The 27187-nt window shown below is 41.8% G+C and overlaps 2 protein-coding genes across 4 annotated transcripts in view; both read left to right on the top strand.

The window, feature by feature from the left end:
- The first annotated feature begins 545 nt into the window (after positions 1-545).
- On the top strand, positions 546-24653 carry golga4 (golgin A4). Of its 3 annotated transcripts, none has more exons than XM_063874629.1 (25): positions 546-745; positions 1962-2039; positions 3605-3706; positions 6250-6318; positions 6424-6750; positions 6919-6966; positions 7083-7139; positions 7242-7340; positions 7820-7961; positions 8082-8272; positions 9680-9763; positions 10104-10251; positions 10339-10517; positions 10810-10905; positions 11018-11173; positions 11585-15369; positions 15469-15590; positions 16383-16513; positions 17401-17487; positions 20638-20658; positions 20817-20885; positions 21239-21314; positions 22806-22891; positions 23692-23778; positions 23908-24653. In XM_063874629.1, the coding sequence occupies exons 1-25, from the start codon at positions 668-670 to the stop codon at positions 23929-23931; spliced, it is 6342 nt and encodes a 2113-aa protein (XP_063730699.1). In that variant the 5' UTR covers positions 546-667; the 3' UTR covers positions 23932-24653. The 3 variants fall into 3 exon arrangements, with proteins under 3 accessions (XP_063730699.1, XP_063730698.1, XP_063730700.1); XM_063874628.1 differs by having other exon boundaries at positions 10807-10905; XM_063874630.1 differs by lacking the exon at positions 3605-3706 and having other exon boundaries at positions 10807-10905.
- An 851-nt stretch (positions 24654-25504) lies between these two features.
- The window catches only part of itga9 (integrin, alpha 9), a 47291-nt gene continuing 45608 nt past the window's right edge, over positions 25505-27187 (top strand). Inside the window, exons 1-2 of the mRNA XM_063875078.1 lie at positions 25505-26211; positions 26481-26608. Of these exons, the coding sequence (XP_063731148.1) occupies positions 26021-26211; positions 26481-26608 (319 nt within the window). The 5' untranslated portion in view covers positions 25505-26020. The remainder of the gene's footprint in view (positions 26212-26480; positions 26609-27187) is intronic.

The raw sequence follows: 27187 nt of genomic DNA, 5'->3' as shown, positions 1-27187 counted from the left end.
ATGTTATGTTCATAATGAGTGCTTGATGGTGGTTTATAAATTATACTTAAGGAAGAGTGGAAATTTCATGAAATGATAGGTATTTTCACTGATAGAACAAATGATTGTGAATATTTCACAAGACTACATCCTGTGGCATTTTTCTAAATTAACTGTTCATACATGTTTCTAAACAGAATCTTTCTGTGGCCACTGCATTAAAAAAACTTGCCAAATATCTGATACATGTGTTAGTGTAGATCATGTTTAGATAGTCATAACAACTTAACTTTATCTAATCACAATTTTGACCATTAAATTAACATATTATACAGGCATTCTTCTACAATACTGATGTGTAATAATGCCAGCCCATTACAAGTTCCTTTGCATTTTGGAAAAGGGGCATCTCTAAACTACCAATGTGTTATGATAGCTATTGGTGTCAGTACTTACCTCCTCCATAGGTGGCGCTGTAGCTAATTTATGCCGGACTGGCCCTTTAACTCTGACGTTTCAGTTTTCCTCCACGTTGGCCGCACATGCGCAGAGAGTGCGGTTACCTGCCATCAGTGGCGAACAAGGAAGTCTAGCACTATCTGGATGTCAGGCTAAATTGCAACAAAATACTTCGCTGCAGGATAGTGGTCATCTGCTAGTCCGTTGTTAGCTACTTTGGCGTGACAAGATGTTTAAAAAGCTCAAGCAGAGGATAAATGAGGAGCAGTCACCGCAGAGGAATGCGCTGTCACCACAGCAGGCCCAGGTTGGTTGTTGTGTTGCTGGGAGCTAAGATGCTAGGCTAACATCTGTTTACATTGCTGAGGTGCTAGCGCAGAAAGATATTAGATACGTAAAGGTATATGCTTCGAAACCAATCGTTGAGTAATATGTAATTCTCATAACTCAATAAGCTGTTAACTTTTGTTCATTCATATCCTCAGTTGAACCTTTTACTTTATTCTAAACGTTAGTCCCATGCTAAGTCCTTTAGCTGCCTGACTTAGCTGTCATCAGTAGCTGCCAGTAAGGTGCGTTCAAGAACACTTGTAACTGGTTAATCTCGTTATCATGTTAAAACAATCAACAGCAGCCAGCTAAACGAGAACGTTGTTGTATCCTAAACAATATTCATGAAGAGACACTGAGACATGGGCGTGTTGGTATTAGGTTGCTTGTATTGACTGCAAACGGATGTCAGCTGTGTTTGACACATGCAAACCCGGTCAGTACCAACCACTTGAGAAACTAGAGTTAAACGCAGAAGTTAAAGGAAACCATCGTTAGGAACACTGCTACTAAGCTGCTCTGTCTCGGTATTAATGGTTATTTCCAGGTCACTGCATTGGTTAATAATAACCCTGCTGATCAGGTTCAACTTGTCCTCATTTGGCACTGTAGTTTGTCAATCATTGGCATATATTGATGTAATGTCCTGTTTATTTAACATAAATGTGTTAGCATCTTATAAGGTCCATTTTAGGTTTGAACCCAGGTATCAGTGTTGTTTGCTAAACCTCATTTGTAGCTGAGTGATGATTGTAATTTGTATTTATGACCGCTATTTTATGATTGTGTTCAAATTGCTTCAGATTTAAAAAGCCTCATTACAAAGTGCCTTTTATTGTTAACTTTGTGTTAATGGTTTAGGCTGACTTTATTGGGATTTGGCACTTATTCAGAGGCCTACATCAATTTGCTACTGTGTTCATACTGTAGTTTATGACAATCAATGTCTTGTTAAAAAAAAAACAGAAGCTAAATGGGTTCAAAGGTGAAGATAGACAAACTGTGAGGTATTAGCATAGAAAAATATAGCCATACTATTTAATCTTCCATCAAATTGTATATCAGTTACCAAAAGACTTGATTCGTCCAAAAAATACCAGATTAAAAAGGGATATACAGGTTCTGATTGAGTGTAATTTGGGCAGACAGATGTTGCTTTTGTAATACAAACACTTTTTGTTATATTTTGACAGATGGGCGGCGGAGAACGACGCAGCAGTCAAACCCCACCGCTCCATCATGATGGCTCCCCCTCTCCCAGTGACAGAGAGGTGAGCACAACCTTTGATCTTTATACATGTTTAATATTTTGAAGCTCAAACTGCAGCCTGCGAAAAATATTGTGTTTTCTCCCCTGCTTTAAGTCTAATTTTCAATACGGAGTAATGTTCCTGTCAGCCCTGTGTGTTATGCTTTTCCTCCCCCCAATAACAAACCAGTCCCTTTTTGAATGCTGTGCCAAGCGAAAGCGAATCGGTGACTTTCAGATTTCAAAGAGTGTAGGTTTATAATTTTCACAATCCATCATCAACTCCAAAATTCAATAATCTTAAAGCTCTCTCTCCAGCAGATCATAATGTGTGCGTATTATTCCATAGATTTATTCCCTAAGCATATTTCCTAAATCCTAGCTGTTCAATTTTATTCGGGCAACAGATTGCAATCTGTCACCTCAGTGTCCTTAATGGTTTCATGAAGACGCATAAGCTATTAACATTGTGATAACTGATGTTGTAGAGCATTCAGCACTATGATGTCATCACAAGTTTTCCCTCCTTTTATCTGTGTGAATCGTCACATGGGACAATGTAGTTGAAATATAAATACAATTTGGGCGCTTTTGACTTTTCTTCATTTCAAAGCATGCGGCGATTTCTTTTAATGTTGTCTTTCAAATTTAAATATCAAACAATAAAGAATAGATCATTTTATTGCATGACATAATTATTTTTGTCTTTATTATACTGCCAAAAGAGACACTCATTTAGAGACATCTGGAAAAGCATTTCAATGGTGAAGCGCAGACCATATTTCAGCTTGTGTATGAATAATTGATGTTTTCTCCCTCAGTGTTTTTCATTCTCCGGCGCTTTGTTGCAGTATTTCTCTCCAGGAGATATGGGCAAGGTTATGCAATGCTTCTTTGATTCATGAGGCGGATGTAGACCGGCAATTAGGTACCGACCTTGACTGTTAGACTTATGATGCAACATGTGCTTAATCCATTTTAAAGTGTAGACATGAGTGTTTACAGTCTTGGCTGTTTGATCTTCAGATAAGAAAAGGGCTTAATTTCTCATTCATTACACATTTTCTACATTTCAACACCACAGACTCCGAACTGGAATAGTGACAGTGCCCCTTGCGGTCAGGTTTCTATACTCTTTAATCCTTTGGAGGCACAGTGCTGGTGTAACTCCGGACCCTTAGCTGCTTCAAATCATTGCAGCATCTTTTTTCACCTCACACATCTTTAACACTTTGACATCTCTGGAAATGTTTGTTGCTTAGACTGTAAGAGGCAGATTTAGCCTATAATTTCACAACATAAGAATTCTTACAGAGATGTCAAACTGTTATCCATAACATTACTGTTGATTGAGTGTTTCACTTTCCCGCTTTTCTTATTTTTCTTCCTCTCCCATCTAGCCTCTCACTCTCTCTATCTTTCTCTCTCCATCCATCTCTGTCTCTCTCGGCCAGCCCTGCCTAGGAGGTCTGGCTAGACACTCCCTTCAGCGCTATTTCACACTCATGGTGTTGTTTTTCTCATTGCTCTCTGTGTTCCTCTCCTTTCCCCCACCTTTTCGTCCCGTTACTGCACTGACGGAGTCAGCTGCTGGCCGGGATGATAGCAGAGCCCGCTTTTCTATCTGAGTATACTATCTTTGCTCTGGACCATTCAAAACGACCCAATACGGCCCAGGTAGCCAGTGTGGTGAGTTTGTCCTCACTTCATGCCTCTTCCTCCTCATCTTTCTCCTCCTCCTCCTCCTCCCTCTCTCCCGTCTCCGTACCTTTTTTGGGAAATCGGCAGAGGACTGTGGCCCAAATAGGGACAGCTTGTTCCCTAACTCTGTCTCCTGTTTCCTTTGGATTTAGCAACAAGAAGGCATCTCATATGTAGTCTAACCCTGCATTTAATGGGAGTTTTGGTTTCTATTGTGGTATAGAAGCTTGTGTGCTTTCCGCCATACGTTGGTTTATTGCCCTTCCTTTCAGTTCTTATTCTCTGTTATAGAATTTAATATTGCCCGATTGTCTCCAGGTATCCTTAGTTGCTTGCCTTATAGACCCTCAGCACCCTGTTATGTTGCCTGATGGCCTTTTTCCCTTCTCCCTACAAGTCTGTCTATTTGGAGGATTGCCGTTTTCATTCTAAAAGCTGCAGGCACGCTTTTAAGGCAGCTGAAATGTTAAATTGCCGGTAGCTTATCCAAATAAACAAACAGATCAGAGCACCTTTGTAGATGTGCTGGTGGATCTCAAAAACCAAGAGGTGTGTGTGTGTGTGTTTGTGGAGGTAGTAAGAAGACCAACATTTGAAACAATGCATCATTTGTGTTATAAACAATATATTAAATGCATACGGCAAAATCATTTTGCTAACCCTTTGTATGTCTATTTAAATCTATGTTTCAGTCTATGATATAATAAATGTAATGTGAACATCTTTTGTTTGATGTAAATAGATATTTGTGTCCTACTAATTTAACTCATCCGTGTAAATGGAGTTTCACTTGCTTTCATCAGTTCCTGTAACAAACATTTATTTACGCTCATTAAATTAGGTTAGTTAAGATAAGAGATAAAATGGAACTTTATTTATACCCTGTGGGGAAATTCAGGAGTTTAGGGTTTAAGTTAGTTGAAGTCTTTTATAAAGTGGAGCAGATAAGCCAGTATATGGAAAGCATTACACTTTCTCCAGTGTTTATTTAAAACATTACATTTATTTTCAGACCAGGAGGGACTTGTAATAGTGGAGCAGATACCTACTGAAGGTTGTCTGAAAGTATTGTTCAGTGAAATTAGTGTCTCATTTGAGCCTTAGACATTAATTATAAAAACGTTGGACAACTTGGTAAGTGTTCAAGTGGGTAAATTGAACTCTAAAACTTGAATGTTTCCCTCTTTTGATACAACGTATTCTTCAGATAACAGTAAGTTATGGCTCTACAGTCTGGATCGTTTAAATGTGTAGCAGCTACAGATACAACAGTCGTAATTATCATCTCTTGTAGTAATAACCACAAATATCTAAAATCCATCACAACATCCATGTCATGTTCCATCTACACGTCTTGTTCAAAGGTATGCCTTAAGAAAGCAACAACAAACGTCATTCCATCAAACTATCTCATTTATTCACTGTTTTGTTTTAACAAAAGAACATTTGCATTTCATTTTCGAGGTAAAAACCGGTTTTGCCGCCTGTGTTTGTCCTCTGAGAAGAGCCACTATTCAAGAAATCAAGGAGTCTCTTGGAATGATGTTTGTTTTGGCACTTGAAGGTAGTAGTCGCAATTACTATTGTGAATGAGAGGGTTTTGGATTCAGAACCACAAGCATTGGTTTGGACGTGCAGTACTGAAACACAGTAGAGCCACTAAACTCTGGCATGATGAAGCAGTCAGTAGGTATTGTTTGCTATATGGAGTTTTTAAATGTGGTCCTTTGTTGCTGTTCATTCACGTAAACCTGAGAGAATATAATAAACATTCCAGGTGAAGGCTCATTTATAGGAACATTTTAAAGCGCAGTTTTCTAAAGATGCCCTCATTCAACAACTGAGAACTACTACAGTGCTATATGGCAGTCTTGTGGGATGTGTGCATAGCAACAACGATTAACTAACCTTATATTATGCAGCCCTAACCTACAGAACAAAACAAATAAATGTAGTCTTTCATAAACCTCAAATCCCCCTAAAAAAATTACTGCGACCATTGCTGCATAGTAATCTAAAACAGATCCTGGAAGTGACTAACATCTCATATCAAACTTTTCCACAAGAAACAGGACAGAAATGTGTTGCACAGTAATCCAGAGGAAGGAGTAGGAGAACACTTTCTTCCTCGCTGCTTCTAACAAGACAACTAAACCAACGAGCTGCTAAATGTTCACTTACTCTCCAGTACTATAGCTGCACACGGCTGCAAAGCATCTTTAATTCAGATACCAGCTCTCCTTCTTGACTTTTAACTGTCTGTTTGTTCCGACCTCATGGCTGCTCTGTAGTCTAGTTTTAACCCTTTTTGTTTAATGTACCGTAGAGATGCCTTCTTTTATGTATTTAACCCCTCTGTTTTTCCAAGTTGCATGAGGGTACCCATTGCCCCTGCATTGCTCCCAGCAATACTAATATTGCTCCCTCCAGAGTAATCAGGGAGAGCCATGCTGGGTTTGGATAACTAACTGGCTCAGGTCAAGTCCACTGGCACAGTTTTTCTTTTGCTCATAATGTCTGTATCACTGCAGAGCATTCCTAAAGGACCAGCGAGATCTCCCAGAGGTAGCATCAATGGAGATGGAAGCGCTTCTCCTCATGTACGTTTATTACCCAATATATCCTTTCACCTCCTGTGGCATCTTAATAATGTTATTCCTTGTTTGAAATTAGCTTTTTATGTAACTTGTTGATCTTTCCAACAGAGAGAGGAGACGCCATCATTTGCCCAGAAGCTGCAGCTAAGAGTCCCCTCAATGGAGTCGTTGATTCGTGGTGGTGCCAGTCGGGCAGAAAACCTGTTCCGCTCTCCTTCCAAAGAGAGTCTGGTCCGAAGCTCGTCGCGTGAGTCCCTGACAACTTTGGGAGAAAACGACTCCCCGGGCACCCCAGCATATGACCCGCCCTCGGACATTGAGAGTGAGGCTGAGGAACCACCAGGAAGCGCAGAGCCCCTTTCCAAAGAGCAGTTGTTGCACCGACTGCACAGAGTGGAGACGAGCCTCGGGAAGTACAGAGGGAAGTACTCCGAGGTGAGAGGGCACACAGACAACAGCTCCTTTAAGATTCAAATGAGAAGTTTGTCAACCTGCATAATGTATAGCCATAGAAGTGTATATGTTAATATATTTTTGACTTATCCTCATCACGATTTCCTCTTTCTTTCCCTTTTTACTTTTCTTCACTTCTTAACCACCCAGCTGGTTATTGCATACCGAACAGTGCAACGAGAAAAAGAAAAAACTCAGGTATTTTCTTTTAACTCCCCATTTGTCTTATTTTTGATAGTTTTCTCATAGGACATGGAACATATGTAGCATCCTGAACCGATCTTATGTTATTTTTCTGTTCTCCTCCCCCTCAGGTCATCCTCAGTCAGAGTCAAGATAAATCCCTCCGCAGGATAGGGGAGCTGCGGGAGGTACGGCCATATGTCATGAATGTTGTTGTCTCTCGAGGTCAGTATGTGTCTTTTCTGTGATAAAATGTTTACGCATGGGTGAACATATTGAATGATCTCTAGGAGCTTCAAATGGACCAGCAGGCCAAGAAACACCTACAAGAGGAGTTTGATGCTGCACTGGAAGAGAAGGACCAGATGATCACTGTACTCCAAACACAGGTGGGCCGAAGACTGCAGCTTTCAGGATTTATCATTGTGGCCAAAATTATTACCGTAACAATATTCTGCGATATGTCTATAGACATGTTCATTCTTTATTTAATGACATTAATATTTATTTTCCTTTTTTTAAATATCAGGGATATGTCAATACATGTGTGTCAAAGTTGGGCATACATCTATTCCTAACCTATACAATATGTACACATTTTGAAATTTGACTTTAACAAAACCCATTTTGACTGATCCATTAAACCACTGTTGATTTCACTGCAGTGATGTGGAAGTATTTATCTTTACAGTATTATTTTGTTGTTTTATATTAAATTAAACCTTTGCAATTGGATCAATGCCCCTTGTGCACCTTCCAGTCAAAACTCAAACTAAAACAATTAAGCATTGCATAAAATAATTTAACTTTAACCCAAGTAATCAGAGGGTCATTATTTCTCTAACAGGTGGTTTTTGCTCTCTTACAGGTTGCTCTGTTGAAGAAAAGAGCAAAGGTGGTCTCTGGCAGCTCTGTGCCACCTGAGGGTGACGTCCCTCCAACTGAAGATGTAGACTCTTCCACTCAAAGTCCTCTGAAGGAGCAACGAGAAGGGCCCGAGGTCACTGAAGGTAAGCACATTTTAAAAATGTATATTTGTATTTTAGTTGAGAGCAAAACATGAAGCTACTGTTTCTGTTGTTTCTATTTAGCTGTTATTTTTTAACCGGTGCATTTTATTTTCTGAGCAGGAGAGGGCAACAGCGATCCAACTAAACTTATGGAGGCTCTGCAGAAGAGAGTGACCCGGCAGGAGAACCTGCTGCAGAAGTGCAAAGAAGTGATGCGAACACACAAGGAGCGCAGCGCCCAGCTGGGCACTGAGAACGAGACTCTGCAGGAGCAGCTGCAGGAGAGGCTGCAGGAGCTGGAGAAGATCAAGGTGGATAACCTGTGTTCAACAGCAGTAATACCAGAGTATCAACAATACATTACAGCTTTATTTATAATATATAAGTACTTTACGAACTCCAGACCAGTGCTGTACAATAAACTAACAAACATACAAAACCCCACAGCTCAGCTCACACACCATAAAACAAGTAAAAACAATAGACGATTTTAAAATGAATAAAAGCAACAATCGAGTGGTCAACTGTGGTCAAACTTTAATATCAGGGCATGTTTCAGTGAGACTGAACTATCATTTTTGGAAATATTCTCATCATCACTTAGATAAAATAAGGTATTTTCAAAGTAAAAAAGTAACCAGCAATTTTCTTTGGTCTGCCACTCACTTAAATACTAAGTAGTAAACTGTAATTATGGAGCGGTTTGATTAAAACGAGGCTGGGCTGCACATGACTGAGCAGCTTCGAGAAATTGATGTTGTGCTGCTAAATTTCTGCCGGAGTTTTTACGGTCCGCTGATAATGCAACACAAACATGTCAGGGACGCAGTGGATAGATGCGGTTCTCAGAGTCCGATTTCCGAATTCCCCGGCACAGCTCCAGGACGAGGGTTCATGTCATGTCAGCGTGACACGACTGAACCATCGCTTTCATTCATTCCAAAACATTTCGCTTCAGTCGGTATGCTCGGCTTGTTTTGCTTGTCCATGGCTGCTGTGATGTGTTGCAGCCGTTGATAACAAATGTTGGGCGTCACAGTGACACTTTGATAATAGCCTGCTCGGCTGTTATATGAGGATTGACTTGCTCTCATTTTTAGCCATCGTTTTGTGTTGTATTTTCCGTCTGCTTGGGAATACGTGGGCCTTTTCCGGTGTCAGGAAAAGCAGAGGTTAACGGGCCTTTAGCCCTCTTAAGCAGCATGAAGGCATCCGGGAACTGCTGGGCTCATCCCCTGCCTCACACAAATATAAAACACACCAGCTGTCTACGATTCCAGATTCTTTAACTCTGGGATTTTTAATTTAATATTTGCAGTCTCGTTGACAGATTATTGCATGCTGTATTAGCATAATTATAGTAAAATAATACATTCTAAAAGCTGGTTCAATTGTTCTTGTGGCACACATGGATCAAATAAAGATATCCCAGCATTTCCTGTTTAGTCACCGATGGTTACACAGCAGTGACACAGACAGGGCTAGTACATGCCGCTGCTGCTGAACTGGGCTGTAATTTAGGTCAACTTGTTGGTTTAGCTGGGCTTGTGTACACGACGGTTGTTTTGCTTGTGGGTGAGGCATCCTGGGTGGTGCAGCAAACATCTCATTTTGAAGTTATCTGACCCAAGCAAAAACAGGATATGATTCCAAATATCAGAAAAGGCCCTGTGTAGTACATTTCATTTGTAATTGTGTTAACTGTTTTATGTTTTTAGGAACTCCACACAACAGAGAAGACTAAGTTGATCACTCAGCTGCGTGATGCCAAGAACCTTATTGAGCAGCTGGAGCAGGACAAGGTGAGTGAGAGGTTTTTTAAGTTTTAGTCTTGATTGACGGACTTGCAGATTCGGACATGACATGTTTTTTTACTCTGCCACGGAGCAAGGAGTCGGACACCTTGAAGTCCCATCTTGTTTCCCTTAACCTTTGACCCCAGCTGTGCAGGATGGACAGCAGCTCATGAGATCGGTTTGAGGAATGCTGAAACCACTTAAAGTCAAAAAGAGTTCCTGTCACTCGAGCTAGAGTTAGGGTGTTGAATACACAGATAGTACTAATCAAATAAATGTCAGTCTCAACTCATTTGCTCAAAATATACATTTAAAAGGTTTTTCCTTCATGGGTCGCTGCCTTTAGGGGATGGTCATTGCTGAGACAAAGCGCCAGATGCACGAGACCCTGGAAATGAAAGAAGATGAGGTTGCACAGCTACGCTCCAGGGTCCAGCAGGCTACTGCCCAGAAAGAAGAACTACAGGAGCAGAAAGAGAAGGCAGAGAAATCAGGTAAGGAATCCACTCCTGTAAGTGTACATGCAAATGTTTTTTTTTCCAGTATTTGAAAGATTTGTTCTATATGTTTTTGTCTAAAAGCTTTTGAAGAACTGGAGCGGGTGCTGGGTGTAGCTCAGAAGGCGGAGGAGGCCCGTAAACAGCTGCAGGTTCAGCTGGAGGAGCAGGTGAAGGAGGTGGAGAGGGCCGGTGAGGAAGAGAGAAAGAGTCTGCAGCAGGAACTAACCCGAGTCAAACAGGAGGTCGTCACCATCATGAAGGTCAGGAAGTGACCTCTGCTGTGAACTCATTCATTTTATTCTTTATTTGGAATGGTCATTAGTACGTTTATATTACTGCCGTTTCTCTATGAGTTGGTTATTTTGATTATATTCTGAATATGACATGTTATTGTCACTTTATAGAAGCTAAGTAGTAACATAAGAATGGAAAATAAGGAAAGTGAAAACTGTTTTTTGTTGATATTCATATGTTTGTTTTCTAAATGTTTCTAAAAAAGCATAAAAGGATTATAGCAATCGTATGCTTTATTGTCATCTATATATTTAGAAGTCATCGGAGGAAACGGTAGCCAATTTGGAAAAACTCCACAGGGAAGCTTTGGCTGCGAAAGAAGAAGAGATGAGTGCCAGAATCCACAAAGCCGTGGTATGTGCCAAAGTTTTAAGTAATTTAATTTCACAACATAATAAAATAAATGCAATTTCAAAACATTTGTATAAATGCTGAAGCGACGTGCTCGTGCTGCTTGTGTTTTTAGGAGCAATGCAAAGAGGAGTTTGATCAGCTGGGCAGCGAGCGGGAGCAGCAGACCTCTCTGGCTCTGGAGGATGTGGAGCTGCAGAAGACGGCTCTGAGGACTGAAGCTGATAACAAGGTTAAAGAGATTCAGTTGGAGCTGGAAGCGGCAAGAACTGTGAGTTGTTTTTTCAATCAGTTAATTAAAGAAATAAGTTGTTACTTGGATAAGATTGGACCTTTTTAATTAGGGATTCTTCGAGGCTCAGATCTTTGTTCTTGTTAATTAATTAAGGGAGATATCATTAATATTATCTGACTCATGTATTTAGTTATTTGGCAAGCTCTAGGCAAAACACACACACACACACACACACACACACACACACACACACACACACACACACACACACACACACACATACACACATTCAATATTAATTGTACTTTGAAGTACAAAAATGCACCAGGTGATGAATGTTTTTACTTATAACTCACGTATTTTTTCCAATATCTTCATAAGTTACCTTTTATGTTAACTGTTACTGCAGTGACAATAATCTAACAGCTTTTATTGATGCGATTTCAGAGAGTGTTGGAGCTGGAGAGCTCTCTGGAGAAGATTTCAGGAGACGGCTCGAGTCTGTCTCAAGAACTCTCCAGTCAGATAGAGAAGCTGAAGGTCAAACACAAAGAGCAAATCTCTGCATTGAAGAAAAAGCACCAGGAGCAGCTGGAGAAACACAAAGACAGCCTGACCCAGCAGAGTAACGCTGCTCTTGAGGAACTCAAAGAAAAGCACAGAGTTGAATTAGAGACCGTTCTGAAAGATAAAGAGCTGCAGTTCCAAGCACACGTTGAAGACATGAACCACAAGACTTTTGAGAAGCTGGAATCAAAGCAGGCAGAGTTAGAGGCAGTGTCCGCTGAACTCTCTGAGGCTTTGAAGAGCAAACAGCTTCTGGAGGAAAAGTTGGTGGCAGCCGAAGATGCTCACAGTTCAGCTCAACAGGAACATGAGAAGAGGTTTGACAATCACGTGAAAAAGCATAATTCAGAGCTTGCAAAAATCAAACAGGAGCACGAGAAGTCTCTTGGAGGAATAGAGAAATCTCTGAAGCAGGAACTGAACGCGTCGAGGATCATTCTGACGGAGAAGGAAAAGGAAATTAAAGAACACATCCTGAGAGAAAAAACACTACAAGAAGAATCTCAATCTGCTGTACAAGACTTAAATGCCAAGGTTAAGGAATTGGAGGAGCTGAAGCAATGCTTATCACAAGCCCAGCAGGAGAGTGTGAGCCTAAAGGATTCTGATGCACAGCTAAACAAGATGTCAGAGGATCTTGATCAGTGCAAGAAGGATTTGACAGATTTGGAGCATCAGTTGCAAGTAGCAAAAAATGATTGTCAACAAAAAGAAAAATCCCTTCAAGAACTACAGCAGCAGTTACACCAGACCAAAAAGGAGCTCTCCGAGCAGGAGAAATCATTCACTGCAGAACTGAACGCTAAACAGGAGGAGCAAACTCGCCTCAAGAAGCAGCTGGATGATGAAAAAGCTGCCCTCGAGAAGAAGCTGCAAAACACTATAACTGAGATGGAAGCTAAGCTGAAATCCCAGGAAACGAAAATGGAGAAGTTCAAAAACAAGGCCAAAGAGATGCATGAAAGCTATAAGAAAAAGATTCAGCAGCATGAAGAAACCATGAAGATGGAGCTTGCAAAGAAAGACAAAGAGCTCCAGCAGACAGAGAAACAAGTGCAGGAGAAAATTGTCGAGATGTCCCAGAAAAGTTCCCAAGGCCTCAGCAGTGCAATGTCGGAGCTGCAGGCCAACCACAAGGAAGAAGTGGAGAAGCTCCATGAGACCCATAAGCACGACATCGGAGAGCTGGAGCGTCGCTGGCAGGAGAAGATGGGACAGCAGGAAGAGGAATTAATGGAGAAACACTCACAAATACTACAGGAGAAGGCTCAGGAAGTGGAGGAAATAGCTCAGCAACTCAGCAGAGGCAAAGAAGAGATCGAGCAAGCGACATGTGAAATCAAAGATTTAAAGGAGGAGCTGGCAATTCGACAAACCACCGTGCAGAAGCTTCAAGAAGAGCTCAACGAAGCAGCGGTTAAGCTTGAGAGCTTGTCTCAGGGCGAGGCGTTACTCAGAGAGCAAACGGAGTCAGTGGAGAGGAACCTCAGCCAGGCTCTGAATGAGAGAAACTCCCTCCAGGACAAGCTCAACGCCACGAAGGAAGAAAGCAGGGAGAAGTTAAAGGCCCTGTCGGGGAAGCTGAAGGAAGCAGAGAAGCAGCGTAAAGCACTGGAAGGCTCCAGGAGTAGGGAAAGCGAAGATTTGCAGAGTAAATTTGAGGAAACTGCCACTCAACTACAAGCCAAGGAAGCAGAGTTCCAGCAGCAATTAACTGTGGTCAGAAACCAAATGGAGCATCACTGTAAGGAGATTCAGTCTCAAGTGGAGAGTGGATCTCATGAACTCTGTCACAGAGTGGAGTGCAGGTTGAACGAGCTGAAAGACAGACTGCTGTGTAGTCGGAAAAAGGTAGCCAACCTCAAGAACGTCATCCTCACTAAAGTGGATCGAATTTGCACTTTAGAGGAGACTCTCCGACAGCACGCAGAGGAGAATAAGAATCTATGCATTTCATTAGAACAGATGACCGCTCAGGTAAACGCTCACACGGAGCATGTCAACGCCTTAACGCACGAGAAAGAGGATCACTCGCAGTCCATCAGCGAGAAGGCTCTGAAAATCCAGGAGCTGAGTGAAGCGAACAGACTCGTATCAGAAAGCATGAAAGTGAACGAGTCGCACATCAGTCACCTGGAGAGCATCACCAGTGACTTGAAAAATCAGCTAGCGAATAGCATAAAGGAGAAGGAGGAAGCCATAAATCAGCTGAACCAGCAGTATGGAGAGGAGAGGCAACAGGCCGCTGCACGAATGCAGGAGACCATCGACAGCTTAGAGCAGGAGAGAAAGTCTGCCTCAGAGCAGGCAGATGCACTCAGGAACAGTTTGTCTGAGCATGAGACGAAGTTTACCCAGAATGACATCACTATCACATCTCTGCAGACCAGGCTCGATGAGCTGGAGCGGGAAATCGCAGGGAAGAACCAAGCCCTGCAAAGGCTGACGGCAAGTATCGACAATCAGTCCATCAGCAAGTCTGAGATGGACCAGGTGCTGAGTGAGAAGGAGCAGAAGCTCAGCGAACTCTCTTCGGAGCTGGAGAGCTGCATTAGTCGACTGGGCGAGCTTCAGGAGCAGTTAGCCTTAAAGACGAAAGAGTGCGAACAACTCACAGCGGACCTCAAACAGCAACACAGCATCAGGGAGAAGGAAAAGAGCGAGCTGGTGGAGCAGCTGCAGCACAGCCAGATGCAGTGCACTCAGAATGGGAATCTGGAGCAGGAGATGGCCGAGAAACTCCGCTCCCTCGAGGAGGACAACCAGAAGTGCAAACTCACACTCGACAGTCAACGGGAGGAATTCGAAAAAGTGAAAGACGAGATTATCAAGAGCAAAGAGGAGAGTCTGAAGGCAGCCGAGGAGAGGCTGTCTGCGGAGAGCGCTCGGAAAGTCTCTGAGCTGAAGAAGAAAGCCGAGCAGAAAATCGGACAGATTAAAAAACAGCTAACATCGCAGCTCGAGGAGAAGGAGCAGGTGATAAAGGTTCTTCAGAGCAGCCTGGAGGAAATCAAGAGCAGTGAAGAGACTGGCAAACAACACACGGAAACGTTAGAGGAGAAAACTAAAACACTGGAGGAATCTCTCGTCAAGCTCCAGGAAGAGCAGGGGAAAGAACTCGAGCAGATTCTGGGAAATGAGAGATTGGGGAAAGAAAAGTCTTTGGAAGAATTGAAAAACTTCTATGAAGACAAGCTGAAAGATGCAGCGCAGCAAGGGGAGCTCAAAGAAACTGAATCAGCGCTACAGGAAGTCGAGGCCAAGCTGAAAGAAGCACAGGAGCAGATCGGAAACCTTTCAGCGGAAATAAATCGCCTGAAGGAAGAAATATGTCAGAAAGTTTCCCAGCTTGATGAACATCAGGCAACGATTAAGCAGATCCAAAGTCCATCAGGACCTGAGATGAAGGTGGAATGCAGCAGCATGCAGCAAACCAGCAGCCTGATGCACGCAGAGATGGAAAACCACTCTGCGGCGCAGGAAGTGGACACTGATGCTCTGGACGCTCTCAAGAACAATCTGAAAAAGGTGAAGAACGAGAAAGAGCAAATCCACAAGGACTTCGTCAGCCTGCAGAAAGACATCCGAATTCTGAGGAAGGAGCACGAAAAGGACCTGGAATTCATGAAGAAGGAGCTGCTGGAGGAGAATGAGAAAAAGATGAAGTAAGTGTGAAGTTGATGGTAATTTAGATTAAAAAATTCAAATGAAAACTAACCTCCGTACTTATTACATATATATTTCTCTGCTCTATATTCTAATAGGTTGGAGTTGGAAGATGTGGAGATGAGGCACAATTCTGCCATCAAGCAGCTGATGAGGGAGTTCAACACGCAGATGTCTTTGAAAGAGAGAGAGCTTACTACAGCAGTGAAGGAGACCATCGGTGAGGCGGGGGGGAATAAATCATGAAATGAAACTGACAAGATTTGCAGCTGTGATGTAAAGCAGGCTGAATAATTCAGTGTATATATAATAAAACAGCCATGATTGACATTCATGTACAACAGTAGGGTGTTATAACTTCATGGAAAGAGAATGCACTTTCTTGAAGGGACCCTATTATGCCGCTTTTCAGATTCATATGTGTATTTTGTGCCTCCACTGTGACATGTCTCTGTGCTTTAATGTTCAAAAGGTTTTTATTTTTCTCATACTGCCTGTGCTGCAGCACCTGTTTTCACCCTCTGTCTGAAACCAGAGCCCAGCCTGCTCTGATTGGTTAGCTGGCTGGCTCTTATCAGATTGGTCTACTGGTCTTACTATCACGTTCAATGTGTTTTGATAATTGAAGCCTTAGTGTTACGTAGTGGTGTTACGTAGTGATGTCACTATGTCGTGGAAATTAACAAAGGACTAAAATCAAGGTGTTTCTGGCAAGGGGGGAGTTTGTGGGACAGAAACATAGGGATTTTAGCCTTTGCAGAACATTTACATGCGCAAAAGCCTATCTTACACACTAAAGGAAAGGGAAAACCCCAAAAAGCTTAACTGGGCCCCTTTAATCTCACCACCGGGTTGAACTAAATGAAGGGATCCTTACTTGGAAACAGTGCGTCTGAAGTGCCGTGTTCCCTGTGTGTTACATTCCATGTGGTAAGTGACCGAGCGGTTTGGAATACGAACTCAATTTTTTTTAAGGCGCTAACTCTGGCTTCTCTCCCTTTCCTTGACACAGAGAAGGCCCAGACTGTGGAGGCGGAGCTCATGAGCAGCCACAGCGAGGAAGCCAGCCAGCTGAGGAAGGCCATCGCCCAGAAAGAGGATGATTTGCACAGAACTGTTAAGAAATATGAAGAGGTTTTACAGGTACTTTGAAAAGATGAAGCCTAAAACCATTTTTATACTTAAACAACTCCACATTTAATAAAGTAAGTTCACTGTGGAAAGGAAATCAACCCCACCCACCATTTGGAAGCTATCAGTGCAGCAGTTGGCAGCCTCACCACTCTTAGTCTAAAGCAGTGGTTCCTGTCCTCCGTAAGATCTGCCCCAAAGCACTAGATGAACTCAGGCACCCCTTTATGGACACACCAGCCACCAGGTTACAAATGTGTCTTTTTCAGTAGATTTTTAAATATAATTCAAACATTAATAATATGCAGCAAATGTGTATTGTAATGTACACCTTAGGGACAGAAGGTGGATTCTTTCAGACATATCCTTTGATTTAAAACAACTTCTTCATCTATTATATTGCACTTTATGTAAATATCTCAATCCATCATTATTTGTTTATTTTTTAAGCTCCTTATAGTTGTAACTGTCTTTGTGATGTTTTATTTGCACTTAAAACCACTTTCACTAATTCATCTACTGTTAAACTTCTCTGCCCACTTGCTAATCTGTTTCACACATTCTAAAAAGAAACACTGTTTGGTTGTTAAAGCCGACTTCAGATATGGATAAATGTTTTTAATCAAATCATCATTTCTACTGCTTTACAATCTGTCCTTATATCCTCTCGGGGAGCTACATGCTTTAAAAAAAACGTGACTTTATCTTGAATGAGTCCCTGATGTATGATATATATTTGGATACCGGTCAGCATCTGGTATAAAATTGTCTCCAAACATAATTAAGGTGGGAGGTCTGAAGAAAGTCGGCGAGTCATTACCCCGACATACTTGAGTTGTGATGCAGAGATGAAACACAGGAAATGACTCAGCGATTTTTCTTTCTTTCTTCCTGTTCAGAGTCGAGAGGACGAGATGGGAGAGCGAGTGTGGCAGGTTCAGAAAGAACTGGAGGAGCTGCAAGCAAAGGGCCCTGACACCGCTGAGGTACACACACACACACACACACACACACACACACACACACACACACACACACACACACACACACACACACACTGAACACATCCACAAGGTCGGACATCTGCGATCGCTGTCACAACTGCTTGATGAATTCTAGATCATTTACACAGATGTAGAAAATCATACCCTGAGCCGTTATATGTGAGGCTGGAGGTTTAGATTAATTTAATATAGTGATGCTGTTGAAATCATCAGCCATTGTGAAGTCACTTCATGAAATAACAATGGCTGTATGAAATCACTTAATTTCAGCCTCCTCTGGGAAACGGCTGTCTGGAAGAATTACTACTTTTTGAATGACAACCCAATCCAGACACATTTTTACGTCTGTGCTACGAGGCCCTTTCCGATTTCCTATTATTTAAAAGTTCACATCCAGGTTAACAGACTCGCCAGTTCTCGGCTATCGCGCCCTCCGTCTAGCTTTATAATAGGAGGATTCCGCCTCAGAGCCCAGGGATGATTTCTTGAACACTTTGTTCTGATCAGTCGCTCGCTCCGGTTGTGTGGCTGCCCTCCAAAGTGCGCCGGATGCTGTGAAGCTCGTTTGAATCACTCAGGAATGTTCCCCCTTGGAAAACAGAGATTGTGAGGCGGTAGCCAGCCTCAATCCCTGTTCTCAATTATCATCATACAGGCTGATTCGTGGCCTTAGGTTTATACTACAGCAATACTCACTATGTGTGTTTGCTGGGAAGAGGCCAGAAAGTACTCCATTGAGACGTGTTACCCAGGTGTTGAGGTGCCATGAGACCCCTGCACTGATTCTTCTACCTTTACACCGTGTCCACATGCACACAAACACAAAGAGTTATGCTGCTCTCTCTGCAGCATTGTTCCCTAGTGAGGTAATAACTTTATTGGCGGATCGTATGGGTTCATGCTCAGGGAGGCCTTTCCTCACTACGGGCCTCACAAACCATTCTTCATCCAGACAGTGGGTCACTGGGTCTCTGCCTAGAGACAGCAGAAGAACAAGACCAGTTCAGACTGTCAGTGCAGATCTAATTGGGCTACAGCAGTTCTTTATTCTACGGTGCATTCAAAGACCAGGCCAGAATGCATTCTTATTTAAAGTATATGTCATCTTTAGTGTTTTAGTCCATCTCTAACGGAGAGTCTCAAAAAAACGATTAGAAAACATCATTCAAACAAGACGATTGACTATTTCTTTGAAACTGTTTTCAGGTGAATTATTAAAGGTTTGGTTCAGCCGCAAGTACTGTGTGTTGGGTTTGATTCAAAAATAATGTACAGAACCCCTGTTTATTGTAGTGAAGGAACAGGTGTGACTCAGAGGTTTGTTCTTAAAATGAATAGACAATAGCGGACCACAGAGGAAACGTATTTAGATTGGATCGACATGGCTCTTAACATTAGAAAAAATATAGAATAGCAGAATTCTTGTCATTTCAGGGTGAACTTTAACATTTACATAGATACAGTGGGGCAAAAAAGTATTTAGTCAGCCACCAATTGTGCAAGTTCTCCCATTTAAAAAGATGAAAGAGGCCTGTAATTTTATCATAGGTACACTTCAACTATGAGAGACAAAATGAGAAAAAAAATCCAGGAAATCACATTGTAGGATTTTTAAAGAATTAATTGATAAATTCCTCGGTAAAATAAGTATTTGGTCACCTACAAACAAGCAAGATTTCTGGCTCTCACAGACCTGTAACTTCTTCTTTAAGAGGCTCCTCTGTCCTCCACTCGTTACCTGTATTAATGGCACCTTTTTGAACTCGTTATCAGTATAAAAGACACCTGTCCACAACCTCAAACAGTCATACTCCAAACTCCACTATGGCCAAGACTAAAGAGCTGTCAAAGGAGACCAGAGACAAAATTGTAGACCTGCACCAGGCTGGGAAAACTGAATCTGCAATAGGTAAGCAGCTTGGTGTGAAGAAATCAACTGTGGGAGCAATTATTAGAAACTGGAAGACATACAAGACCACTGCTAATCTCCCTCCATCTGGGGCTCCACGCAAGATCTCACCCCGTGGGGTCAAAATGATCACAAGAACGGTGAGCAAAAATCCCAGAACCACACGGGGGGACCTAGTGAATGACCTGCAGAGAGCTGGGAACAAAGTAACAGAGGCTACCATCAGTAACACACTACGCCACCAGGGACTTCAATCCTGCAGTTCCAGACGTGTCCCCCTGCTTAAGCCAGTACATGTCCAGGCCCGTCTGAAGTTTGCTAGAGGGCATTTGGATGATCCAGAAGAGGATTGGGAGAATGTCATATGGTCAGATGAAACCAAAATAGAACTTTTTGGTAAAAACTCAACTCGTCGTGTTTGGAGGAGAAAGAATGCAGAGTTGCATCCAAAGAACATCATACCTACTGTGAAGCATGGGGGTGGAAACATCATGCTTTGGGGCTGTTTTTCTGCAAAGGGACCAGGATGACTGATCCGTGTAAAGGAAAGAATGAATGGGGCCATGTATCGTGAGATTTTGAGTGAAAACCTCTTTCCATCAGCAAGGGCACTGAAGATGAAGCGTGGCTGGGTCTTTCAGCATGACAATGATCCCAAACACAACGCCAGGGCAATGAAGGAGTGGCTTCGTAAGAAGCATTTCAAGGTCCTGGAGTGGCCTAGCCAGTCTCCAGATCTCAACCCCATAGAAAATCTTTGGAGGGAGTTGAAAGTCTGTGTTGCCCAGCGACAGCCCCAAAACATCACTGCTTTAGAGGAGATCTGCATGGAGGAATGGGCCAAAATACCAGCAACAGTGTGTGAAAACCTTGTGAAGACTTACAGAAAACGTTTGACCTCTGTCATTGCCAACAAAGGGTATATAACAAAGTATTGAGATGAACTTTTGTTATTGACCAAATACTTATTTTCCACAACAATTTGAAAATAAATTCATTAAAAATCCTACAATGTGATTTCCTGGATTTTTTTTCTCATTTTGTCTCTCATAGTTGAGGTATACCTATGATAAAAATTACAGGCCTCTCTCATCTTTTTAAATGGGAGAACTTGCACAATTGGTGGCTGACTAAATACTTTTTTGCCCCACTGTAGATATCAATGTACTACTGCATATTTTCTAACAAGTTTCTTCCATTTCTTCTTCTTTGATTGGGCACAGATGAGCGCAGAAGAACTACAGGTATGTTTGTTGTCTCCAGTATCGATGGTTTTACTGTGTTTGGATCTATTTAAATTGTAACATTTAGCCTTGATGGACACATACTGCATTGAACTACTAGTTCGACCCTAAACCTTCAGGTTCCCACTGACATTAATGTTTCTCCTTCTCTACCTCAGGCTCAGCTTGCCGAGAAGACGACCCTGCTCAGCTCGGCTCGGCTGAAGGAGCAGGGCTTTGTCGAGAGAGTAAGTGTCCGGCTCTGGTGTTCTTCACAGGGGACAATGGAACACCAAATCCCATGCAGAGTATTCCCAGGATTTTGTGGCCTCCAGCGAAGGAGCTACTGCTCTCCTGCCGCATAAACTTAATAACAGAGCACATCTGTTTACATTTGGTTTAACCCTATAAACAATCACAGCAACGCCTCCCACAGTTTTTCTCACTCACATCATCATCATGCTCACAAGCATTGCCTGAGGTTGATCAACAAAATGAACCATGCAACAATTAGGCTAATGCATAGAATTAACCCACTGGGGTCGAATAGCTATTTACTTTAATTATTAATCTGTGCATGCGTATGTTTTCTCCACGGTAGATCCACTCGCTCGAGGACAAGATTAAATGTTTCCACCGAACCACTGTTGTAACTCATCTCGGGAGCACATACAAAGGTAATGTTAACGCCATGAATCACTTTGTTCTGCTGCTGGAGCACATTTCCTTTTAGATGCCATGCTATATGCTTAAACACTGCTTGCACCTGTGGTATAAGATTACCTAATGGTTTGATTGTAACAGATTTTTAACACGTAACATATGATGATACACATTTTGTGTCAACATGAATTTGATATTTATTGTCCCCATAAGCTCACTGCTCTGTATGATCTCAGAGTTGTTGGTTTGACACACTACCAGTAGTTTTCCAGCCTCCACATCACTTCATGGATAACAAATGGGACAAGAGAGGCAGATCTTAAGACTTTTTTGCTGCATCCTTCTGAGGACATTTAGCCAGCTAAGCGTGATTTCAGGCTTCCTGGTTAACACGAGAGCTGCGGTTATAATTAGGGTTTGGTTAAGGTTAGAGTAAGGGTTATGGTGAGACATATAAGCACTGTGGTCGAGGTTGGGGTAAGCCTCTGGGTGCTGACTGTAAGTCAATGCTTTACTCCCAAGTAAATCATAAGGTGAAGGTGGTCTGTGAGAGAGTGAATTCGACCCTCGTCTTAGAGCTTCCCTGCTGTGTCATAAAGAGAATCTGCTGTCAGAAGGGGGGCCGGAGAAGAAGCCTTCGTTGGATTTAATGGGTTTTGCACATTTTGGTGTGAGGGTTTCCCACACATGTCCCTGCAGCACGCAGACTTCTTAAAACCTCTACTCCTAATTCAAATTATATCCAACCTAATACCTATTCTGTCCTGAATTATCTTTGGATAAAAGTGAAACCCATTCCTCTCATTATGGATCTGTTGAGGCTTAAATCACAGAAGTGTGTCAGGTGGAAGGGCTCAACAGAGGGCTGTTTATATTTAGTTTATGTGGGATAGGACGGTAGGATCCGCTGGGTCAACATGGGGTCAGGAGGATGAGGCTTAGGGATTTATTGGTGAGCCATTAGCTCACCCAAGAGATCAAAGAGTTGTTTGGGCATCTCTATCACCTTTATCCTATCCTCTAATCACACAGTCTCTCTTAAGCAGAGGAATTTACATTGTCTGAATGATTCTTCCAGATTAAAAGAAGAGTGGGTGGGTGTTCGGTGGAAGCTAACTAAGTGTTAGCAGCCCTACCCGTACTGTAACAGTTTTCCATTCAGAGTTTTTAAAGGGATATAAGCCTTATGGCCTTGGGCGTGGGAGTTCATGCTTATTCACTGCTGGTAATAGTGTGGTTATGCTGAGTCTCGCCATTTTTTCCTGTGCTTTTAAAATGAACCTGTACCTTTGCATAGTGAGATTTGTATCTGGTTGCTAACACAAACATTTGGGTTGTTGTTGTTGGGGTTTTCTTTGGTCAAAATATCTTATATCTAATATCTAAAACACTTTTAGATAGTGAAATATTATTTGAATATGACTTAAGTTAATTATTTAAGTGCATTATAGTGATTGGCCAGCTTTCAGATCATTCACTGGCTGTTGTTTTCCTTTTTCTCACAGAACCTGTATACAACAGCGGCGAGCCTACTGAGATGGAGTACCTGAGGAAGGTGTTGTTTGAATACATGATGGGACGGGAAACAAAAGTATGCTTTTCACTTCCTTACAGAATTATATTCAAAAAAGTTATTGTTGTATTTTTCTTTTTTGCATCAATCCAGGAGTATTGTAATCATAATTGTACTGTGTTCTCATGTTGCAACCTTAAAATGTGATTCACTTTGAGATTTAAATTGCAAAGAAGATTTAATACCACTTGATTAAATTACCGTAATAATTTTCAACATCCAAACAAGATTTTTATTGTTAAACCCAATGACCTCAATCCAAAAAAACAAACACCTGAGACCATTTAGGAAGCAGTATAAAAGTCATGTTGTGTCCAGTCTTTTTCGGTAAAATTAACAATCCAACCCTAATTAACAGTGCAGTTGACATTGCCCTAAAGTCAGCGGGGTTTTCCCAGCTCCTCAACACACAGTTAGTCTTTATGGCAACATGGCAGGCCTCCGCAGTGTGGAGGATGTCCCCCAGGCTGCCTGCTAGCACATACATCATGCATGACGCAGATTTGCCATTTAGAGACATGCTGGCCTTGTTTAGCGTTGGTTGAGCGGTTGGGTTTCCTACAGCTGCCCTGTTTCTGATTATCCCTTGTGTTTATGGGGTAATGCATGCACCCTGGCAGATGGGCCTGGAGTTCATTTTTTGTTGGGATTTTATTGTCAAAGTACAAGCTCGATTTGTTTGGATGGTGTTGTCAAACGTAGGGGGTAAGTGTGTCTGGTGTTTGTAAAGGGAGGGATCGAAAATTGCACGAACAACACATCAAGGGACTTTTGTAAATATATATATATAAATATTTATATTTGCTCCTTATCCACAGACGATGGCCAAAGTGATTACCTCCATGCTCAAGTTTCCTCCAGACCAAGCGCAAAAGGTTTTGGAAAAAGAAGACACTAAAGCGATGGTGAGCGTCTGTTTACCTGCCGTAATAAGACTAAAGTCGCCCCTGTCCTTTTGCAGTGAAAAACACATGACATACAATTCCTTTTTGATGATTGCACAGTTAATTGATAACATATCTGTCTCTCCACAGCCTTGGTTAGGGCTCAGCGTGTGAATAAATGAGGGTATTAATGGATTAAAATCTGCTGCTGCTGCTGCCGCTGCTGCTGCTGACTGGAAGGACTGACATGGACTTGATGGAGCCCTTCTCTCTGCACTTCTTGTCATTGGATTTATGTATGTGTGTGTGTTTGAGCACACTGGGGCATAAGTGTGGTGAGTTTGTATGTGTGTGTGTGTGTGTGTGTGTGTGTGCGTGTGTGGTGCAGTATGTGTGAACATATCGAAAAGGTACGAGGGAATAAGACAATATGCCCGAAACACAAATCTTCCATTATTTGAGTTTTACTCTGATATTAAGTTTGTTAATTTATATGTTTTAGATGAAGTGAAATTGATTCCTTTTTATTTTAGAATGTGTTTATACAGATTGGCTTGTGCAATAAATGATATCATTATCTTGTGTTTGATGCTGACAGGTCAGTTGATTTATAGGTTTCTGTGTTGTGCTGTTGTCTGATCAACTTCCTCTGTAAAAGTGTAAACGACCCTTTAACTGTGCTCTCGCTCCACATTAAGATACACCGGTCTCTGGACCTTGTTTGTTTAACACAGCTTTTCTATGCTTTATATTTTGTCACTAAATTGACCTAAAGACACAAAATCACACAAACTGTAAATTGTTCTATGATAATTAAGACTGTACTATAGGGCACTATATGATGAATTGCTATACATTTTCAGACTAACGAATTAAATCCTATTTACAGAAAGCCATTTGTCACTCCTTTTATCTTTATTCACATACGGTATCTTCGGTCTTAAATCCAATAGTTTATCTCATTACTCGGTTTGATAGTGTGACAACATCCTGTTGAAACAGACACATGCGGAATGCAGACATCGCAACACATCTGGGTTTTAGAGATCCTGAATGTTATGGGTCACACACCTCAGTAAAGGTTACCTTTGTTTGACCTTTACTTCTGTCCTCCACAGCAGAAAATGCAGTGTTCCATATATAAAGGACACACTTACATGTATTAGACCATGGAACCCCTTTTTTTAAAAAAAAAGAATGATGATGAGACAACAGACTGCTATCCAGACATACAAAGGTTATGTATATGCTGTTGCACAATGTTGTTCCATCCCTAAGGCCCCCCACAAGAAGTTCCCGGATATTTCTTATATAATATTTGGATTTCTTTCTTAATGATTTTCTGGATTTTAAAAAGTATTACAATTAAACAAAGGAATTCAAATATATCTTTAGAGTTCATAGTTGGTTATTAATGCTTTGTTTTAAAGGAAGCCGGTACTGTAATAAATAACCCGATAACACGTGACCCAGGAAACAAAGTCAAACGGTGCTTCTTAGTGGGTTTTTATTTTGCCAAAGCAAATGCTCTTATTGTTAAACTTTTAATTTCTCACTGTAGAGCAGTTTTTCATTATCTCATGTGTTGACTTTTGAAGAAGTTCCAGTATCTCTGGAGATTTTAGTGACAAAAACAACATCGCATCTCTCAAGTAAAGTTTTGAATACGCTAATGAGGAAGTGACACTGTTCTTTGTTAATCGAAAACGTTAGATGGCAGCAGAGAGCCCTCCACTCTCAGTTTTAGAGAGTGGAGCCCCCAAAGCACGGGTGAAATGTGATGCTTTGCGCCTCAAAACCATCCGCGTCTCTCCGTGACCGCGTTAGCAGTGACAATGAGGCACAATGAACACACGTATTCCGGGTTAAACCTCCAAACTAAAAGTTGATGACTTGATACGAGCATTTCGACTAGCAGTGAAGATTTATTTTGAGTCAAACTTTTCGTGTTTCCGGTCGTACCCCGGCGACTGGTTGTTAACTTTCCACATCTGACCGCATTTATGTCCACGACAGGGAGCCTGCGAGCAACAACTTTGTCAGATTGACACAGAATGGAGAGAAGCTGACGCACCGTTATTTACCGGACCGTTAACTTTCCTCTACAAGCTTTTCCATCACAGCCTACATGCTGCGCTGTAACGGGCAAAACTACTGAGAGATAGTTTTGGAACAGTTTGACTACTGTAGAGCTGACAGTTCCTCCTCGTTCTTTTTCCCCCTTTCTTTTTTCTTTTTGGACACTTTAAGCGCGTTATTAAGCATGATGCGCAAAGGCATGGCTCCTCTTTGGAAACACAACACGGGATTACAAAATGTTTTTTACGTCTATGTCTCTATTTCAGTGGCTTATTCTTATAATATAGACTTGGAACATCATTTGGTTTTCCGCGGACCAAATTCTAGTTTTTTTGGCTATTCTGTGCTGGAGCATTATCATGACAACACACGCTGGTGAGTGCGATGTTTTTACTGTTACTGGAAAAACTGTTCCTTTCTTTCGCAATGAATGATGCAATGCATTTGTACTTGTAAAGCAAATGTCGGTCTGTTTCTAGAGCTCAGTCTGCATGAAAAAAAGTTTGGTATTCATAGTTATAAGCATTTTCAGCCCTTACTGTAACTTTTTACAGTGAGAGTTATTATTTAAAAGTTTCGCTGGCACAGTTAAAGCTACTTTTAAGCGTTTGTCCAAATCCTGTCCCCTATGTTCATGTCTGCAGGGTAATAGTAGGAGCTCCAAAGGCCAACTCTACCTACAGTAGCTCTGTGCACTCTCCTGGAGCTGTATACAAGTGCCGAGTTCACAGCAACCCAGAGCGCCGCTGCACGGAGATGGATCTGGGAAGAGGTCAGTCACCAGTGCCTGCAGCATAAAAATAAGAGCATATAATGACAAACACACTAGCTGCAGCCTCAGGGTCACACACACACACACACACACACACACACACACACACACACACACACACACACACACACACACACACACACACACACACACACACACACACACACACACACACACACACAGAGGCATACACACAGGTATACACACGCATGCAGAGCTTTCCTGCAGCTTTCCCTTGTCCTCTCTTTGCCTAAACTCCCCCAAGCATCTGTTTTGTTTTATCAGAATAATACAGCCTTATTCTGTTCTACTCTTAACAGTGCGACAGTTGTGTTTCACTTATGAACCTGCTATATGGACACATGCAAAACACAAGGGTTCTGTGCGCAGAGCTCCATAAATATTTTTGATATATATGATTTATGCTTTTGCTAATATTTTCCATGTATGTGAGCCAAAAAGTTGAGCTTCACCCCACTTCCAAGCGCCAGCTCTGTTCTTGTGGTCAAGGAAGCTGGGGTGTGGGCATGGATTTAATATTAACCCTGCGCTCTGTCAATGTGTCACCAAGAAAAACAT

Source organism: Eleginops maclovinus, chromosome 22 (genome assembly GCF_036324505.1).
Source record: "Eleginops maclovinus isolate JMC-PN-2008 ecotype Puerto Natales chromosome 22, JC_Emac_rtc_rv5, whole genome shotgun sequence".
Taxonomy (NCBI): Eukaryota; Metazoa; Chordata; class Actinopteri; order Perciformes; family Eleginopidae; genus Eleginops; species Eleginops maclovinus.
The sequence above is the reverse complement of the archived record's forward strand: the minus strand, read 5'-3'. Positions and strand labels throughout refer to the sequence as shown.